Genomic DNA, 15,092 nt, shown 5'->3' with positions numbered 1-15,092 from the left:
CAGTGGAGGCTGTCTCGAGGTCTCCAGCCGTCAGGGTTCCGTTTTTACCCACAGATTCAGTGGTTTGTCATGAGTTCGTACCCTTTTAGCTGGCTTTTTTGGCTTGCTTCCTTTGGAAACTTCGCCCCCCTCGGCCGAATTGGAACTAAGATGGCAATCTTGAATTTGCAAATCCAGTAAATCTTCAGGAGAGAGAAGATTTTTCCACCCGGTATTGGCGAAAGCCGCCTGCTCAAGGAAGGGTTCGACAATGTTTGTCTTGCCTCCAGGCTTGCCTGGTGTCTCCTTGGGCGATTGCTCGTTAACAACCATATCGAACTCGCCAGCCCATTCAATTATTTCGACGTCTTCTGCCTCGTCGCGGTAGATGATCGTTCCGCACTCAGAACGAGACTCGACCCCTAGAATACCACCAGGCGCATAATCCAATGGGACAGGCGATCGTTTCTTGTCCAGCTCTGGTCGCTCGTCGACCTGTCGAATGAGAACACCCTGATGTTTGTCATGCAACCAGGGCATTTTGGTGATCGCCTTCAGCGTCATGGGCGCCTTTTTCATCAGCTGATCGAGTTGATGACTGCCTCCTTCAATCGTTGCTTCACGAACACGGCCCAAAGCAGCGGCTAGGGTAACAATGGTGACGTATGTGGGCTGCATATACTCTGGAGATAGGTGTCTCCAGAACTTGGAGGCCTCCTTTCCAAGGTAATTCTTAGAGTGTGCAGGTGCGCGCCTGTCTTCAATCAAGGAAAGACTCCTAGGAACATCGGAAGGTTTCACTTGTTGGCCTCGAATAAGCCGTTTCCATCCAGGCCAGTTGGGCATGAAGTATCGCTCAAACTCGGAGAACGCCTTCGATACGTGAGCAAAGCTGTGGGAGGCCGCAAGGACCTGCACTATAGTAGACCGATTGAACGTTGACAATTCAAACCCATCTGCTTCGACCTGAGCTATTACTTCAAACATTCTTTCGTATTCGTTCTGTTCGGCCAATGACCGGATGTAAAGGGAAAGGGGTCGAGAAAGGATAAAGCGGCGTGATCGAAGAATTTGTTTCTTCTGCTTATCAGGTGAATCTGCTGGAATGAATTCTCTTTGTGTATGCGCGGAAGGATCAGATGAAGCAGCTGGGGCCGATGCCGAAGCTTTAAACACATCAACAACGTTCACTCGACTGGCTTCTCTCACGGCATTTGAAAATACAAGCTGCCAACAGGTGTCAACTTCTTTGTATTGTTCGGCTTTTAGATGCGCTTCCATCATAACACTGACAGGGCGAAATGAAGGAGAAACAGCGGCGGAGTCTTGTGCATTCGCAGTTTCCGTGCTAGACAGTTCACGTTGAAACAGTTTGTTTGCCATCGAGATGGCACCACTTGCCCCATGTTCCTTGACGAGGTATTTAAAATGCCAGGTATCAAAAGTCTTTGTCAGGGACTCCTTGCGAGCTTCTGATGGATCAAGAGTGTTCGCCAGCATTGAAATATCACGCTGGGATATTGAATCGATGAGTAGGATTTCGAGAGTCTTGATGCGCAAACTAGCATCCGGAGAGTCTTCTATGTTGAAAACCTTCGTCCAAAAATCGGAGGGCATTTGTGCTTGCAGGTTCAAAACGCTAGACTCCAGTCCAGAATCAGGAAAACGCTTCATCATCTCACGGAATATGATCTTCACCATCGTATAATGTCGAATTTTGAGATATCCAAGTATCACAATAGCGTATTGGAGCTCCGTCGCCTGAAGAATTCCTCGCCTATGAAGACGCCTGAGAGTCATACGCGCTTGATCAGCTTCGCCGATCAAAGCCAGACGGAGTAGGTCAGCCACGTGCGTTGTCTCGTCTGGCTCGAGCCCGGCTTCTTTCATTAGAGCACATACACGGTAAAAACCGCGGTGGTCAATCCTGAATGCATGGTGCATTAGAAGCGTGTTCCACATCCGCATCGGAGAACCTTCAATTGTGAGACTCAAACAGGCTACGGCAAGCTTTTCAGCTAAATCAAATCGCCCGTTGGCAATGTACGCCTGAGAAATTGTGCCTATCATCGCCATCGTGATAGTAACCCGCTGTTTTTCTGCCTCGCGGAGCAGCTCGCGGACACCCTCAATGTCTCCTTTATTTGCACAAACTGCCATCATGATGCCGAATGTATGGGAATCAGGGTGTGTTTTAGCCTGGATCATCTCAGAAAACTTAGAAAAGGCTCCATCCGAGTCGCTTTTATTCGCATAGGCAGTGAGAAGAATGTTCCAACATGTTGTGTTTGGGCTTAGTTTGAATTCCTCTGACAGCCTTCGAAACTGTCGAAGGGTCCCTGGAACGTCACCTGAAGCTGCATAGACATTCAGAAGTGGGGTCAGCAGTCTGCGGCTCTTTGGTCTGCCATAATCTGCGAGAATCCTGTTAAACACAAGATTGACTTGTGACGAATTTCCAACACGACCGAAATAAGCCAAAACTTGCTTATAGGTCTCCAAGGTTGGTTTCTTGTGAAAGTGAGTGAACTCGTCGAGGAAAAACTGGATGTTGTCGGTCATCTCGAATTTGACAAGAAGGTCCAGTTGGCGCTCCCAGAGCTTTTGGTCGGGCAATCGAGGTTTCGAGGCACGATCAAGGAAGGCGCGCATATTTTGATAAAAGATTATTGAGCGGACAAAATCAAGACGCCTCATGGATGATTGTATGGATTCCATGATGTTTACATGATGTTGTAAAGTCATGATTTTCAAAGCATTCGATATCTCCATGAGAGGAGCCAGAACATCCATAGAGGTACTTGTCAGCATCCCGAGGGATGATGAGATGCGCGTGAGAAGGAGCTGTGCAATGTGACGGAAAGATTGTTGAGTAGCTTGATCGCTGGCATTGCTTTGAAGGTAGATCACCAACGCAAGTGTGTCCTCGGGCAGTGTCGAGTCATGATAAGGGGGTGGGCAAATCTTCGACTTCCGTTTTCTCTTCGCGTTAAAATGAGAATGGAGGACCCATATGTGCTCAGTCCTAACCCAGTCGCGGCACTTCAAATAGTACGAAAATGCCAATGCAAAACAAAAACCGCCTGTGCCCCTTGCCACAGCCAACTCACAAATTGTCAACAAATTGTCGGAACTTTCGCACCGAAGCTGGGAATGGATGATATTGTAAAAATGGTGATGAGTGCATTGATCTGATGGAATCAGATTAAAAACTTCCCACGCGCGCTGCGCATCGATGGATCTCTCTGACTGGCTCAAAACGGCGAGAAGTTGGGAACGAACTGATGGCGGGCATCCAGCTGCGATATAGAGCTCCCAAGTTGTCTCAGGTAGGTATTCTTCCGACGAATTCAAAAATTCCTCAATCTGAGCAGTCAGCCTTTCTGTTGAAATAATTCCATCCGTCCTATCCCGATGTGAGGGTGGGTCGCGTATTCTGTGGTCGCCTTGGGAGGGTTGCTGAACATTTGAATCTGCCGGTTTTGCCTGTGGGGTCGTTGTAGGTTCTATGGTCGTGTGCGTCACATCCTGATGTAAAGAAGACCGTGTTTTGGCCTCATATTGAGGATGATGTTGAAGGCTTGATGCTTCTGAAGCATACGTCCTCCGGAGGCTGGCAAGTGTCCTTTTCTTCCGACGCAATCCCGGCCTCCTTGATAAGCGAGATGCTCGAAGAGCCGCAAAGTTCTGTGTTTTTTCGGGGTAAAGGAAGTCAAGGAATGGTGAGTTGGCCTCGCTTGCGCTTGAACTTCGGTGTGGAGGATTGGACAAGGTGGACAAGTGTTGACCCAGTGGCTGAGTGAGGTCTAGAAACCATTGGGTGGCGTCTCCTCCAGAGATACTGTGCTTCCAAAAGTTATGGCACAAATATCTTCTTGTCCGTATTGCGCCATTGGAATCTCGAAGGAAACGCCGACCCGCGGTCTCAAAGCAGCCGGTGGCAGCACGTTCGAGCATTACCCCCGATCGTCGCTGCGTCGAACACTGAAATCACCGGAATTGATAGACAGTCTGCATCATATTGTGCCCGAGTATCCTATTTGGTCCAAGGCGAAATTAGTCGCTAGTTCTGCGGTGCATTATCTTTTAAAGAAAAAAAACCCCGAGAGTTCAAACAAGCTGTTTGGAACGCATCTTGACTTACCCGGGGGGGGGAAAAGAAAACGCGATCCACTCAAGGAGAATCTCAAGTCGGAGTTCGCGTCTAATATTCGATTGTAGTACCGTATAGAGACAAGTAAGATGTCAATTACCAGTCCGCCAGTGAAGGGTCTGGAAAAAGCCGTGAGGTTCAAGCTTCCGCAACAAAAGATTTGGGGTTGGAAAAAGCCGGGCACGAATTGGCCCATATTGCTCGTTTGCCCACCGCCTTCGTCGCAACCCACCAATCTGTCTTCCATTTGGTAGCTGAGTATATCCCCAAACCAGGTTGCCACAACAAGACAAAATGGAGATTACCGACTACATCTTCAATGAGCGAGAGGAAGTGCTCCTTGTTGGGGACTACAATGCTTACCGGGCCCATGCCACTCGGAAGTTGCACAAACTCCGCAAGAAGCTGGGTCAGGCCACTGCCAAAGGCCGCAAATACACCACTAAACCAGCCGTAACGGCTGAGAACGTCGGAGACAATGTGGCGTATGATTTCTTGTCCCCTCTTGCTCAAAAACTGTAGTGCTGACCTCTTTCCCTCCAAATAGATACGTGCATCTTTTGCTTCTTGGATCCGAACGGGCATGGGCGCATGCCATGCATATGAAATCCACACACTCTGCGGACCCATCTGCCAAAGGCATTTCCGGTGCTGCTCGTCGTCATATTATTTCACGATTAGATAAGGCGACTCGTTATGCACAGCAGCTTGTTTCTGTGCTCCATGAGCAATCGGTCTCTGGTGCGAGTGATATTGACATTCTTGAGGCTCGGGCTTATCTTGCCACAATCTCCGGTGCTTTATGTCTGGAGAAGCGTAAATGGGAACAATGTCTTCGTGACTACGCCATTGCCAGAGTCGTTTACACTGCGCTTGGCCAAAGAGTCAAGAAGGATGCCTTCCGAGACCTTCTTACTGGAACCGTTGACCCGAGCTTGCGTTACGCCGCCTATCAGATGAAACTCCCCCGCTCCAAGCCCACATCCTCCTTAGCAATTGAGTTCTTCCCGTCGGACTCAAAGATTCGATCCGAAGTGGAGAACTTTGACCCCACCTGCCTGGCCGAGGAGGCCGCGGGAACACGGAGAACCGCCGAAGGTGATGTGCAGAAATTGCCCGAGTCTGTGACCTGGAGATCTCGCACTGTTCCTTTGGATGATGCTTCGATCTCCCAGTCATTGGCTGCAGCCTCTGCTGCGGAGGCTTTGCTTGCCACTTGGCTGTCCGAGGCTGGACGATCTGCCACGGCCAAGGATCAGGCCGCGGCATACGACAATGTTATCATTGCCAGTCAGGATGCGGTTGATGCAGCCAAGACCGCCATTGATGATCTAGTTAATGAAGGTGTGGATGCTGGAGATAAGAGAATGCAGGCGTTGCAAATTACTCGCACTTCGGTCAATTACAATCTGATCGGATGGCGAGTTGGCCGTAATCGGGTGCTATGCGGTGAAAAGGATGGCCTGGCATTTGAGGATGAACAGGCCTCTGTTAACACTAAGGGCTTGAAGCAGAATGGCGGTAATGGCAAGAAGCTGAACCGACTCCGCGAACGAGCGGTGCTGTATGATTCGACTCTGCAAAGTTTGGATTTCATCCTTGAGTTGCCCGGTGTCGCCGCCGATGCGGCTTTTGTTCAGGAGCTTGAAGCCAAGCGAAGCTACTTCCGTGCTCTCAGGTATGGCTCAATATCTCTGGCTTGAATTTTTCTGTTCCTTTTTTGGCTAACGTGCTTTCTAACTAGATGCTTGACATTGGGACGCTCCCACGCTGTTTTGGGCAAGCCCACCGAAGCATTGGCACTCTTTGCGCATGCCTTTACTCTGCTTCAATCCGATATCTCACCAGCCTCTGTTGAGTCTGAGGGTCCCCCAAGACTAGACGTTTCCCGGTCACAAGTGAGTGCCTTGGCGACCATTCTGCAGGGACTTGTTGCCCAGTACCGTGGTCTTGTGACGTTGGAGAAGTTCGATGCCGACTCTAGTGTCTCGGAACAACGGCCTCTGGTTGAGCGGCTGCACCAATTTACAGCAGGAACAGACCTGAAAAACCTGGTGCCATACCCTCCTCAGATGAAGCCTGTTCCTGTGAAGCCCCTCTTCTTGGATGTGGCCTGGAACTACATCGATTACCCACACATGACAAATGCAGCTGCGACCAGCAACACGACCGCGCAAGCAGAGGCTCCTGCAGCCGAAGAGAAGACGAGCCGAAGCTGGTTTGGCTTTGGCCGGTCATAAGGTCATAATTGTTACTTAAAAACCATAAATATTACTTACATTCTGTTCCCCTCAAGCTCGCTTTATACGGATTCCAATTATACATAATCGTAACCTACATATACTACTGCAAAATATAAAGCCCTGGACTGGAAGTTCGATTATCACCTGGAACAATCGACTCCTTATCGTGCACGTGCCATCGGAGCCCTTACTTGGCTGTGAACCAATCAGCGAATACGGAATTTATCTAGCCGAGTCACGCTATGGGAGATTCTGATGACCAGGGTCCAGTGTATGGAGTAATTCAAATTAAATCGCAGGTATTTCTAAAAGACTTGTTCTTTCAAGTGTTGTCGTAACGCTCTTTTTCATGAGTTGACGCAGTAAGAAGGTTGATTCTTTTGAGTTTTCCTGCCAGGGGAACAAAGATGTGATAGGATCGTGATAGGATCTACCCCGTATTCATAGGTATAAAAAAAATATCAAAAAAATCTGCATAAACAAAGTCAACACTGAATACTTTGTAAAGTCAGAGAAATCAAGTAGAAAAGATAGTAAAACTAAGAAAGTAATAACTGAATGGATAAGCGAATCAGATCAGAAAGGTGATTTCACCAGTGCCAATAGATTAATCAATAACCATGCCATAGCAACCAAGAGGCGTAGTGGGACAGCCCGCGCATCCGGCTTCCCCGAGTGGAAATTGGCGCCGGCATTATTGGTAGTACCCGCCCCTGACCAATTTCAATTTCGAATTTCTTCCCCTCCCCCATTCCTTCTGTCGTTCGCGGGATTCCCCTTTTCTTCTTCTTTGGTCTCAAAGAAAATCCTCCCAAAAGGACAAGAGAAGGTCTCTTTCCTCTGACCTTGCGCAATCATGGTCAACATCACTGGGAGTTTTATCTCGCCGTCCGCGGACGCGACGGTCTCCCCCAAGTTCATCGCGTCGGTAGGACTCTTGAACACCATGCTGGAGGGCCTCACAATCTGGAAGCTGTTGGGAACTTTGTTCATTGCCGCCGTCCTTTACGATCAATGTGAGTGCGCTGACTCTTAAGAGGCTTTTGGAAGTCTCGAATTTTTTCTCTCTTCTGGTTGAATCCCGCTAACAACCCCTTTTCAAGTCATGTACCACTACTACAAGGGCTCAATCATCGGTCCAGCATACAAAATCCCTTTCATGGGCCCATTCTTGGAATCTGTCAACCCCAAGTTCACTGAATACAAGGCCAAATGGGACAGTGGTGAACTGAGCTGTGTTTCCGTCTTCCACAAGTGAGCAGCCCTTCGACAGATTATATACACCTATCTTCAAACATGCGACAGCCGGGTTACTCGCAAAGCATTTGGGAGATACTTTCGCCGGAATCAAAAACACTGACATTTTCCCCTTAGGTTCGTCGTTATCGCATCGACTCGTGACATGTCCCGGAAGATCTTCAACTCGCCCGCATACGTGAAGCCCTGTGTCGTGGATGCCGCACACAAGCTTCTCGGAAAGACCAACTGGGTCTTCTTGGATGGTAAGGCGCATGTCGACTACCGCAAGGGTCTCAACGGTCTGTTCACTCGCCAGGCTCTGAGCATGTACCTCCCCCGCGTTGAGGAGGTCCTCAATGTCAGCTTTAAGCGTTTCCAGGAAAAGTCCGCCGCCCTGAACCACGAGCCCACTCCTTGGATGCCTGACTTCCGTGAGCTCATGACTGCTCTTTCTTGCCGTACCTTCGTTGGTTACTACATGTCCGACGAGGTCGTCCAAAAGGTCGCCGACGACTACTACCTCATTACCGCCGCTCTCGAGCTGGTCAACTTCCCTATTATTCTGCCCTACACCAAGACTTGGTACGGCAAACGCGCTGCTGACATGGTTATGGTTGAGTTCGCCAAGTGCTCCGCTAAGAGCCGTGCTCGCATGGCTGCTGGTGGTGAGATTTTGTGCATCATGGACGCTTGGGTCAAGGCCCAGCAGGATTCTGCCGCATACCGTGAGAAGATTGCCAAGGGTATCCAGGTTGACGACTCCGAGAAGCCTCCCCAGGTTCTGCGTGACTTCAGCGACTACGAGATCGCCCAGACCATGTTTACCTTCCTTTTCGCCTCCCAGGATGCTACCAGCGCCGCCGCTACTTGGTTGTTCCAGCTCATGGCTGACCGTCCCGAAGTCTTGGACAAGGTCCGTGAGGAGAACCTCCGTGTCCGCAACGGTGACCGCAATGTTCCCATCTCCATGGAGATCCTGGATGAGATGCCCTACACTCGTGCCGTTGTCAAGGAGACCCTGCGCTACCGTCCTCCCGTTATCATGGTTCCCTACCTCGTCAAGAAGGATTTCCCCATCACCGACAAGATCACTGTCTCCAAGGGCTCCATGATCATCCCGTCAGTCTGGCCGGCCACTCACGATGAGGAGGCCTACCCCAACGCCGACTCGTTCGACCCGGACCGCTGGATCACCGGTGATGCCGAGGCGCAAACAAAGAACTGGCTGGTCTTTGGCACAGGTCCCCACTACTGCCTGGGTCAGACCTATGCCCAGCTCTCGCTCATGGCCATGATCGGTAAGGCCAGTATCGAGATGGACTGGGAGCACACCCCTACTCCTCTCTCTGAGGACATCAAGGTTTTTGCCACCATCTTCCCTAAGGTATGTTTTTTTTTACTCAATTCTTCCGCTATTCAAATTTCCTCTCGGTTTCTAACAAGCATTTATTAGGATGACTGCTTCCTCACCTTCCGTCCCCGCGCTTAAATTTCAAACCTTTTTTAATGCCAAAACCAAAAAGCTCTGAAGCTGGAACCTCGCCCCCAACGTCCGGATAGAAGGGCTAGGTCATCCAGCTTGACCTTTCTATCCTGGAGATAGAGTGGTCATTTCACTTCACCCTTTCAATTCTCAATCTCGATTTGGCAGGTTTGGTAGCATAATGGGTGGAAGAAAAGAAAATCCCCCATGATTTGTTCATACTCATTTGCCAGTTGAGCGGGCGCCTGGGATCCTGATACCCTGACCTTGTACCATGCGCATTCTTGGGCATTTCCGTTTCTTATACCCTAAGAGCGGAGTAACCCAATTCTCACATCACATAGACTAATATTAATTCACTTCTATCCTTATTTGATTTCCAATGCAAATGTCCTTCCATGACTTCAAGATACCTTCCACATGATCGATTGTCGCGTGACTTGTACTTAAACTTATATATACTATCTAGTACCTAGTCATAGGTAAGCACGGATGAATCTCGAGGGCACTTTGAAAGACTTTAATGCCCATTCCCTTTATCACTGCAAGTGATAGAAAAGGTGGTCGCTCTTTCCTAAGCAGGTACTACTACTACCCCATACATATACTTTGCGAGACACACCCCAACCAAGCAGGCGGTGACAGCCGGCACTGACATCATCTTATCTCCATCGCCGACACTCCATATCCGCAATTCCGCCGACTGTCCTGCATATACAAAAACCACAATGTCAGGATTACCATCTACCATGCGGCGCTCGGTCGCTAGCCTCACCTCAACGGTTCTAAAAGCTCCTACCCGCCAATCCCTCTCCCCAGCTTTCAAAAGAGGCTCCCTCTCCGCAACAACCCGAGGATTCACTTCCCTACCCTCAAGACGCGGCAGCATCGCGCTCACAAATGGATTAAGCCGCAAGATCCAAAGTCAGGACCCACGCCGTCTTCCCGGCCAAGTCCGATGGAGCAGTGATGAGCCCCTGAACTTGCGGCAGTGGGGTTTTGAAGATGTATGTTGCCAGTCCAAGCTATCACTAAGTCGCTGAGGGTTCGAACTTCACATGTATACACGCCGACGTGTAGATGAATCTTCGCTCAGGATTTCATTCCAAGAGAGCATCCATTGTTCTAATACATTCATTTAGATTACCGCCGCTCTGCCTAGTACAAATGTCTCCTCGCCAACACACTCGCCCATCTTCATTGATGTCCGCGAACCCGCCGAACTAAACGCTACCGGCATCATTCCCTCGGCTATCTGTATCCCGCTCGCTTCCCAGCCTGATGCGCTCTACCTTACCCCCGATGAATTCGAGACCCGTTTTGGCTTCCCTAAGCCGTTTGCCGATAAGGATCAACAGATTGTGTTTTATTGCAAGGCTGGTGTGAGGGCCAGGGCTGCGGCGCAGTTGGCTGTTCAGGCGGGATATAATCCGGAGTCTCTTGGTGTTTATGATGGTAGTTGGTTGGATTGGCAGAAGAAGGGTGGAAAGGTTGAGAAGTGGGAAGGTGATGATTTTTGATTTAGTGAATACTATCTAGTTCCAAGGTTAGGACTATCTATGGATGGATTGATGCTATGAAGTCGGAACTTCAACTTGGGAGGTGTACATAATACGTCTAGAAATTGATCCACGCGAAAGAAAAGACTACGGTTATCATTAGTAATTGTGGAAATAGACGAAAGCTTGAATCTAAACAAATTTCAGTAAAAAAAGCAAATTTAAAGCATAAAGAAATCTGCGTAAGACAAGATTTCTTATTTTTCCCATGTCAATCATGTACAGGCGACTTTTTCTTTTTTGCCTAGTCGTGGTCGTTCCATGATAGTATGTCCATCACAATCAAAAACCCAAGAACTTTTTTTCGCTTTTTGGTTGGTCATAGTCATATTCGGCACTTAATACCTGTGCCAACAATCTCATAAGACATACCACATCAGGTCCAACAATCCATTCAAACAGAGGCGGGGGGGAATCAGGAGGTAACCAAGGTTCACGCGAGAAAAGGCCAGCCAAGAAGACGAGATGAAAACCTAAATTGATATCTGATGATGGCGTGTTATCTCATCACCTGTGAAAGCTGGAAGCTGGAAAGCCTCACGCTCAAGGAATGTCGAAAACGGGCTTGAGCTTCTTGACAAGACCCCACTCTTCCATGGTAACCTCAGCACGGTAGAATTCCTTCAGGGTATCGATACTGGCACGCGAGATAACAGAGTACAGTTGGTCCTTCTCCTCAAGCTGGCGGCCGTACATGGGCTGGTTAGGTCCCTCGATCTTGACGGCGACTGAAGGCTGACCCTTCTTGCAGACAGGGATGGCCTTGTGGTCACGCTCAATGGATGTCCTGTGTTAAAAGGCTCCGTTAGCATGCGAATAGGATAGTCATTGTTGGAGGGTTATAAACTTACACTCTACCGATGTTGATAATCTCCTTCTTACCCTCCGCGTTGGTCCGCACAGCGGCAAGTGGGGTGTGCATGCGCAAACTACCCTCAAGAACATCGATACCAATGACAATGGGATCCTTCTTGTTGAAGATAGCAACGGGAGCAATCACACAGGGGAAGACAGCAAGCAACTTGCTCTCCTCCTTACGCTGTTCAGTGAGCTCTGCCATGTGCTTGGTGAAGTCGTCGAACAGGTGGTAGATAATGTCGGCAGTGAAGATCTTGACGCCGACCTCAGCAGCGTAGGCAGCGGCATCCTTGTCAACCTTGACATCGAAGCAGAGCATGACTGCGAACTCCTTGGCCTTTTCCACCATAGTTCCAGCCATCATGACATCGCGCTTGAAGACAGGTCCAATAGAGATGTTGGCCACGGGAATCTTGGAGACCTTCAAGAACTCCAAAAGAGCCTCAAGGGAACCCAGAGTGGAGGCTTGCACAGTGACACCACGCTGATCAGTGGAGACACGGCTGAGGAGGTTCTCAAGATCAGACATGATCTCGTCCTCCAGGTCCTCTTCATCATCATTGGGACCGACAACCAAGAGACGGGAACCGGCAATGGCGTTCTCCAGATCGTTGGCAGCAATCTTAACACCCAACGCGGCCTTGACCTCCTTGTTGTGCACATATTGAGACTTCAGACGGAGTTCCTTAAGCGGTGCCGGTGTTAACAGTGCTCGAATATTGGTTGTAATAGCACCATTCAAACCACACAAAACAATTCGGTCACCCTCACGCAGGATACCGTTGGACAGAATAACATCAATGGTGGTACCAAGACCCTCAATGACCTTGACTTCCAGAACGGTACACTCAACCTCAGACAAGTACATGAGAGAGTTGGTCATACGCTCCTGGGACAGAGAGGTGAGAAGCTTCAGCATGTCAGGGATACCTTCACCGGTGTGGGCGGAGGTGGGGACCAAGGACACGTTCTTGGCCAAGGACTTGTTCTCGAAGAAAAGCTCAGAGTTGAAACCCTGCTCGGCGAAAGCGAGCTTGGTAGCCTCGAGACGTGTGCGGAACTCATTCTGAACACCCTTGTTTTGCATCGACAGACTGTCCTCGAAACCGTTGTTATCGATCTTCTTCCAGCCGTAAAGACGATCGATCTTGTTCAGGGCCACAATGAAAGGAGTCCTACGGTCACGCAGCAAACGCATGGATTCCAGAGTCTGGGGCTCCAGACCGTGCATGATATCGACAACCAAAATAGCAATGTTGCAAAGGGAAGAACCTCTTGAACGCAAGTTGGAGAAAGACTCGTGACCGGGGGTATCGATGATCAACAGACCGGGGACCTTGAACTCAAACTTGCCATCCTTGTTGACAACGGCGGTCTTCTGCTTCAGGGCATCGACGGGGAAGTAAGTAGCACCAATCTGTTGCGTAATACCACCAGCTTCACCCTCCTGCACGTTGGTTTGACGAATCTTATCCAACAGCTTGGTCTTACCAGTATCGACGTGACCAAGAATACAGCAAATGGGAGAGCGCAGGTTGTCCTTGGAACGAGCCGCAAGGGCCTCCTCGTGCAGCTTCTGTCTGCGTTCAGCAGCCTCGGCCTTCCTTAGAGCAATAGCTCTTTGGTTAGCAGACTGTTCTTCGTCCTCAGAGGAAGAATCATCATCGGAATCGTCTTCAGAATCTTCCTCCTCCTCCTCGTCTTCTTCCTCCTTGGCAGCACCGTTAGCAGCGGGCTTCTCCTCCTCCTTCTCATCATCAGTAGCGGCATCCCAGCTGTCCTTCACATCGTCATCATCCTCAGCAGCAGCAGCCTCCCAGTCATCGACGGCATCTTCCTCATCGACGGCGGCAGGACCCTTGGCAGCCGCGGCTTCGGCCTTAGCCTTCTCCTCAGCCTCCTTCTTACGGCGTGCATCCTCAGCTTCACGCTGAAGACGGGCACGCTCGGCAGCGGCTTCAAGATCGACCTCCTCTTGCTTCTTGCCGCCCTTCTTCTTGCGGTTCTCGTAGACAGGACGCTTCTTGTCGGTAGCACCCTCTTCGAGACCAGCAACCTTGCCTACACCAGCTGCAAGCATCTGCTGCATGCGCCTCTCATTGCGCTCCTTGGCCTCCTTCTGGGCCTTGGTAAGAAGCTTGCCCTCCTTGCGCAGCTGCTCCTTCTTCTCACGCTCACGCTCCTTCTTCAAGGCACGGGCAGCCTCGCGCTTAGCTTCGGCCTCGGCCTCCAAGCGCTCCTGCTCCTCAGCAGCCTTCTTCTCCTCCGCGGCGAGGCGCTCTTCCTCCTCACGCTGCTGACGAAGCAGCTCCTGTTGCTTTTGAAGAGCAGCAAGGTGGGGCGGAAGCTTCTTCTTCTTGCCACCAGTCTCTACAGCAGGAGCCGCAGCAGCAGCTTCCACTTTCTTGGCTTCGGCGACAGCCTGAGCGGCCTCGGCCTTTTCCTGAGCGGGGGTGCTCTTCTTCTTCAAAGCAGCCTATAGGAAAGAGAAAAAAAAGCAGAGCGTTAGCGGATTTCCAATAATCTGTTGACCAGTATACTGCAGTCAAAAGACATACCTGTTCCTTCTTTCTTTGCTTCTCGCGCTCCTTCTTCTCCTTCTCCTTCTCCTTCTTAGACTTAACACGGAACTCTCCCTCTTCGGGCTCTGCAGCTGGAGCTGGGGCGACTTCCTTAATGGCCTTCTTAGGCTTGCCGGCAAACACATCGTCGTCATCAAAGTTACCCTCTTCGGGTTGCTTGCTAGCAAGATCGGCGGCAAGATCGGCGGCAGGCTCAGTGGCATCTTCACCCTCAACGAAGTCGTTGGTCTGCTTGTTCTTCTTCTTCTTCTTCTCCTTGTTCTTGCGCAGAGCAGCCATCAAACCACCGGCGGCAGGGGCCTCATCCTCGGCACCATCCTCGGTCTGGTCGTTGGTGGGGGCATCAACGGTAGGGGCCGACTCGCCGAGCTCATTCTCCCAGTCCTCGTCCTGGCGCTTGTTTCCCTTCTTCTTGGGAGCCATCGTACCGGTTTAAAGGTAGATTTGTGGGTTTTATCTTTTTTTGGTCGGGTTCCGGATCGGAGGGCGATCGGAGGGACGCAGTGGGCGCACAAACGGAGCTAACCGTTCACTTGCGGAATGTAGCCGGTGAATCTGGCTTCGCGACCACGTAATATCAGAACGGAACTGTGGGAAAACTGTTCCAGTTCCTTGAAAACTCAAATCCCCAGAAAAGAAAGGCGGATTTGGTGGATTGAGGGGAGAGAGTTGGGGAGAAAAAGAATTTCGGGAAGAATGACTTTTGGTGGGGAAACAATGCAATCTGCCTTCAAGTCTTTTTAAGTCTTAACGTCGCCACTCCACTGTTGTACACCCAAGTATAGAACTGCTTTTCTTCCCTTTATTGCTACAGAACTGGTACAACTTTGCGACGAAACATGAAGCTTGCCCATTTCTAAATAAAACAGTCTATTCACTTACTTTCCCATGTTTCTAATAAGTGAATTATTCTTGTCATATTCTTATTGACCAGTTGGTATTCACTGCTGTGCTCGTCATTACTACCGCAAGTCTGAGTCTTGACCTAAACATTTT

General features: G+C 50.0%; 5 protein-coding genes across 5 annotated transcripts; 3 read left to right on the top strand and 2 right to left on the bottom strand.

The window, feature by feature from the left end:
• Positions 1-30: 30 nt before the first annotated feature.
• Positions 31-3,936, bottom strand: N7466_003869 (putative translation regulator (Cya5); the record flags this gene model as incomplete). Its single annotated transcript, XM_057163266.1, has 1 exon — positions 31-3,936. The coding sequence occupies one exon, from the start codon at positions 3,934-3,936 to the stop codon at positions 31-33; it is 3,906 nt and encodes a 1,301-aa protein (XP_057021947.1).
• Positions 3,937-4,426: 490 nt separating this feature from the next.
• On the top strand, positions 4,427-6,372 carry N7466_003868 (signal recognition particle subunit SRP68; the record flags this gene model as incomplete). Its single annotated transcript, XM_057163265.1, has 3 exons — positions 4,427-4,617; positions 4,680-5,810; positions 5,877-6,372. 3 exons carry the CDS (start codon positions 4,427-4,429, stop codon positions 6,370-6,372), a joined length of 1,818 nt encoding a protein of 605 aa, XP_057021946.1.
• An 859-nt stretch (positions 6,373-7,231) lies between these two features.
• Positions 7,232-9,103, top strand: erg5 (C-22 sterol desaturase erg5; the record flags this gene model as incomplete). The annotated part of the gene is made up of 4 exons (XM_057163264.1): positions 7,232-7,391; positions 7,479-7,629; positions 7,750-8,998; positions 9,068-9,103. 4 exons carry the CDS (start codon positions 7,232-7,234, stop codon positions 9,101-9,103), a joined length of 1,596 nt encoding a protein of 531 aa, XP_057021945.1.
• Positions 9,104-9,825: 722 nt separating this feature from the next.
• On the top strand, positions 9,826-10,617 carry N7466_003866 (rhodanese-like domain-containing protein; the record flags this gene model as incomplete). Its single annotated transcript, XM_057163263.1, has 2 exons — positions 9,826-10,104; positions 10,240-10,617. The coding sequence occupies 2 exons, from the start codon at positions 9,826-9,828 to the stop codon at positions 10,615-10,617; spliced, it is 657 nt and encodes a 218-aa protein (XP_057021944.1).
• Positions 10,618-11,199: 582 nt separating this feature from the next.
• Positions 11,200-14,519, bottom strand: N7466_003865 (putative mitochondrial translation initiation factor IF-2; the record flags this gene model as incomplete). The annotated part of the gene is made up of 3 exons (XM_057163262.1): positions 11,200-11,443; positions 11,508-13,990; positions 14,073-14,519. The coding sequence occupies 3 exons, from the start codon at positions 14,517-14,519 to the stop codon at positions 11,200-11,202; spliced, it is 3,174 nt and encodes a 1,057-aa protein (XP_057021943.1).
• Positions 14,520-15,092: the final 573 nt, after the last annotated feature.

This window comes from Penicillium verhagenii (assembly GCF_028828195.1).
Source record: "Penicillium verhagenii strain IBT 33310 chromosome Unknown utg000005l_segment0_segment0, whole genome shotgun sequence".
In the NCBI taxonomy this organism is placed as follows: Eukaryota; Fungi; Ascomycota; class Eurotiomycetes; order Eurotiales; family Aspergillaceae; genus Penicillium; species Penicillium verhagenii.
Note: the sequence above shows the minus strand (reverse complement) of the source record. Positions and strands in the feature narration are given on the sequence as shown.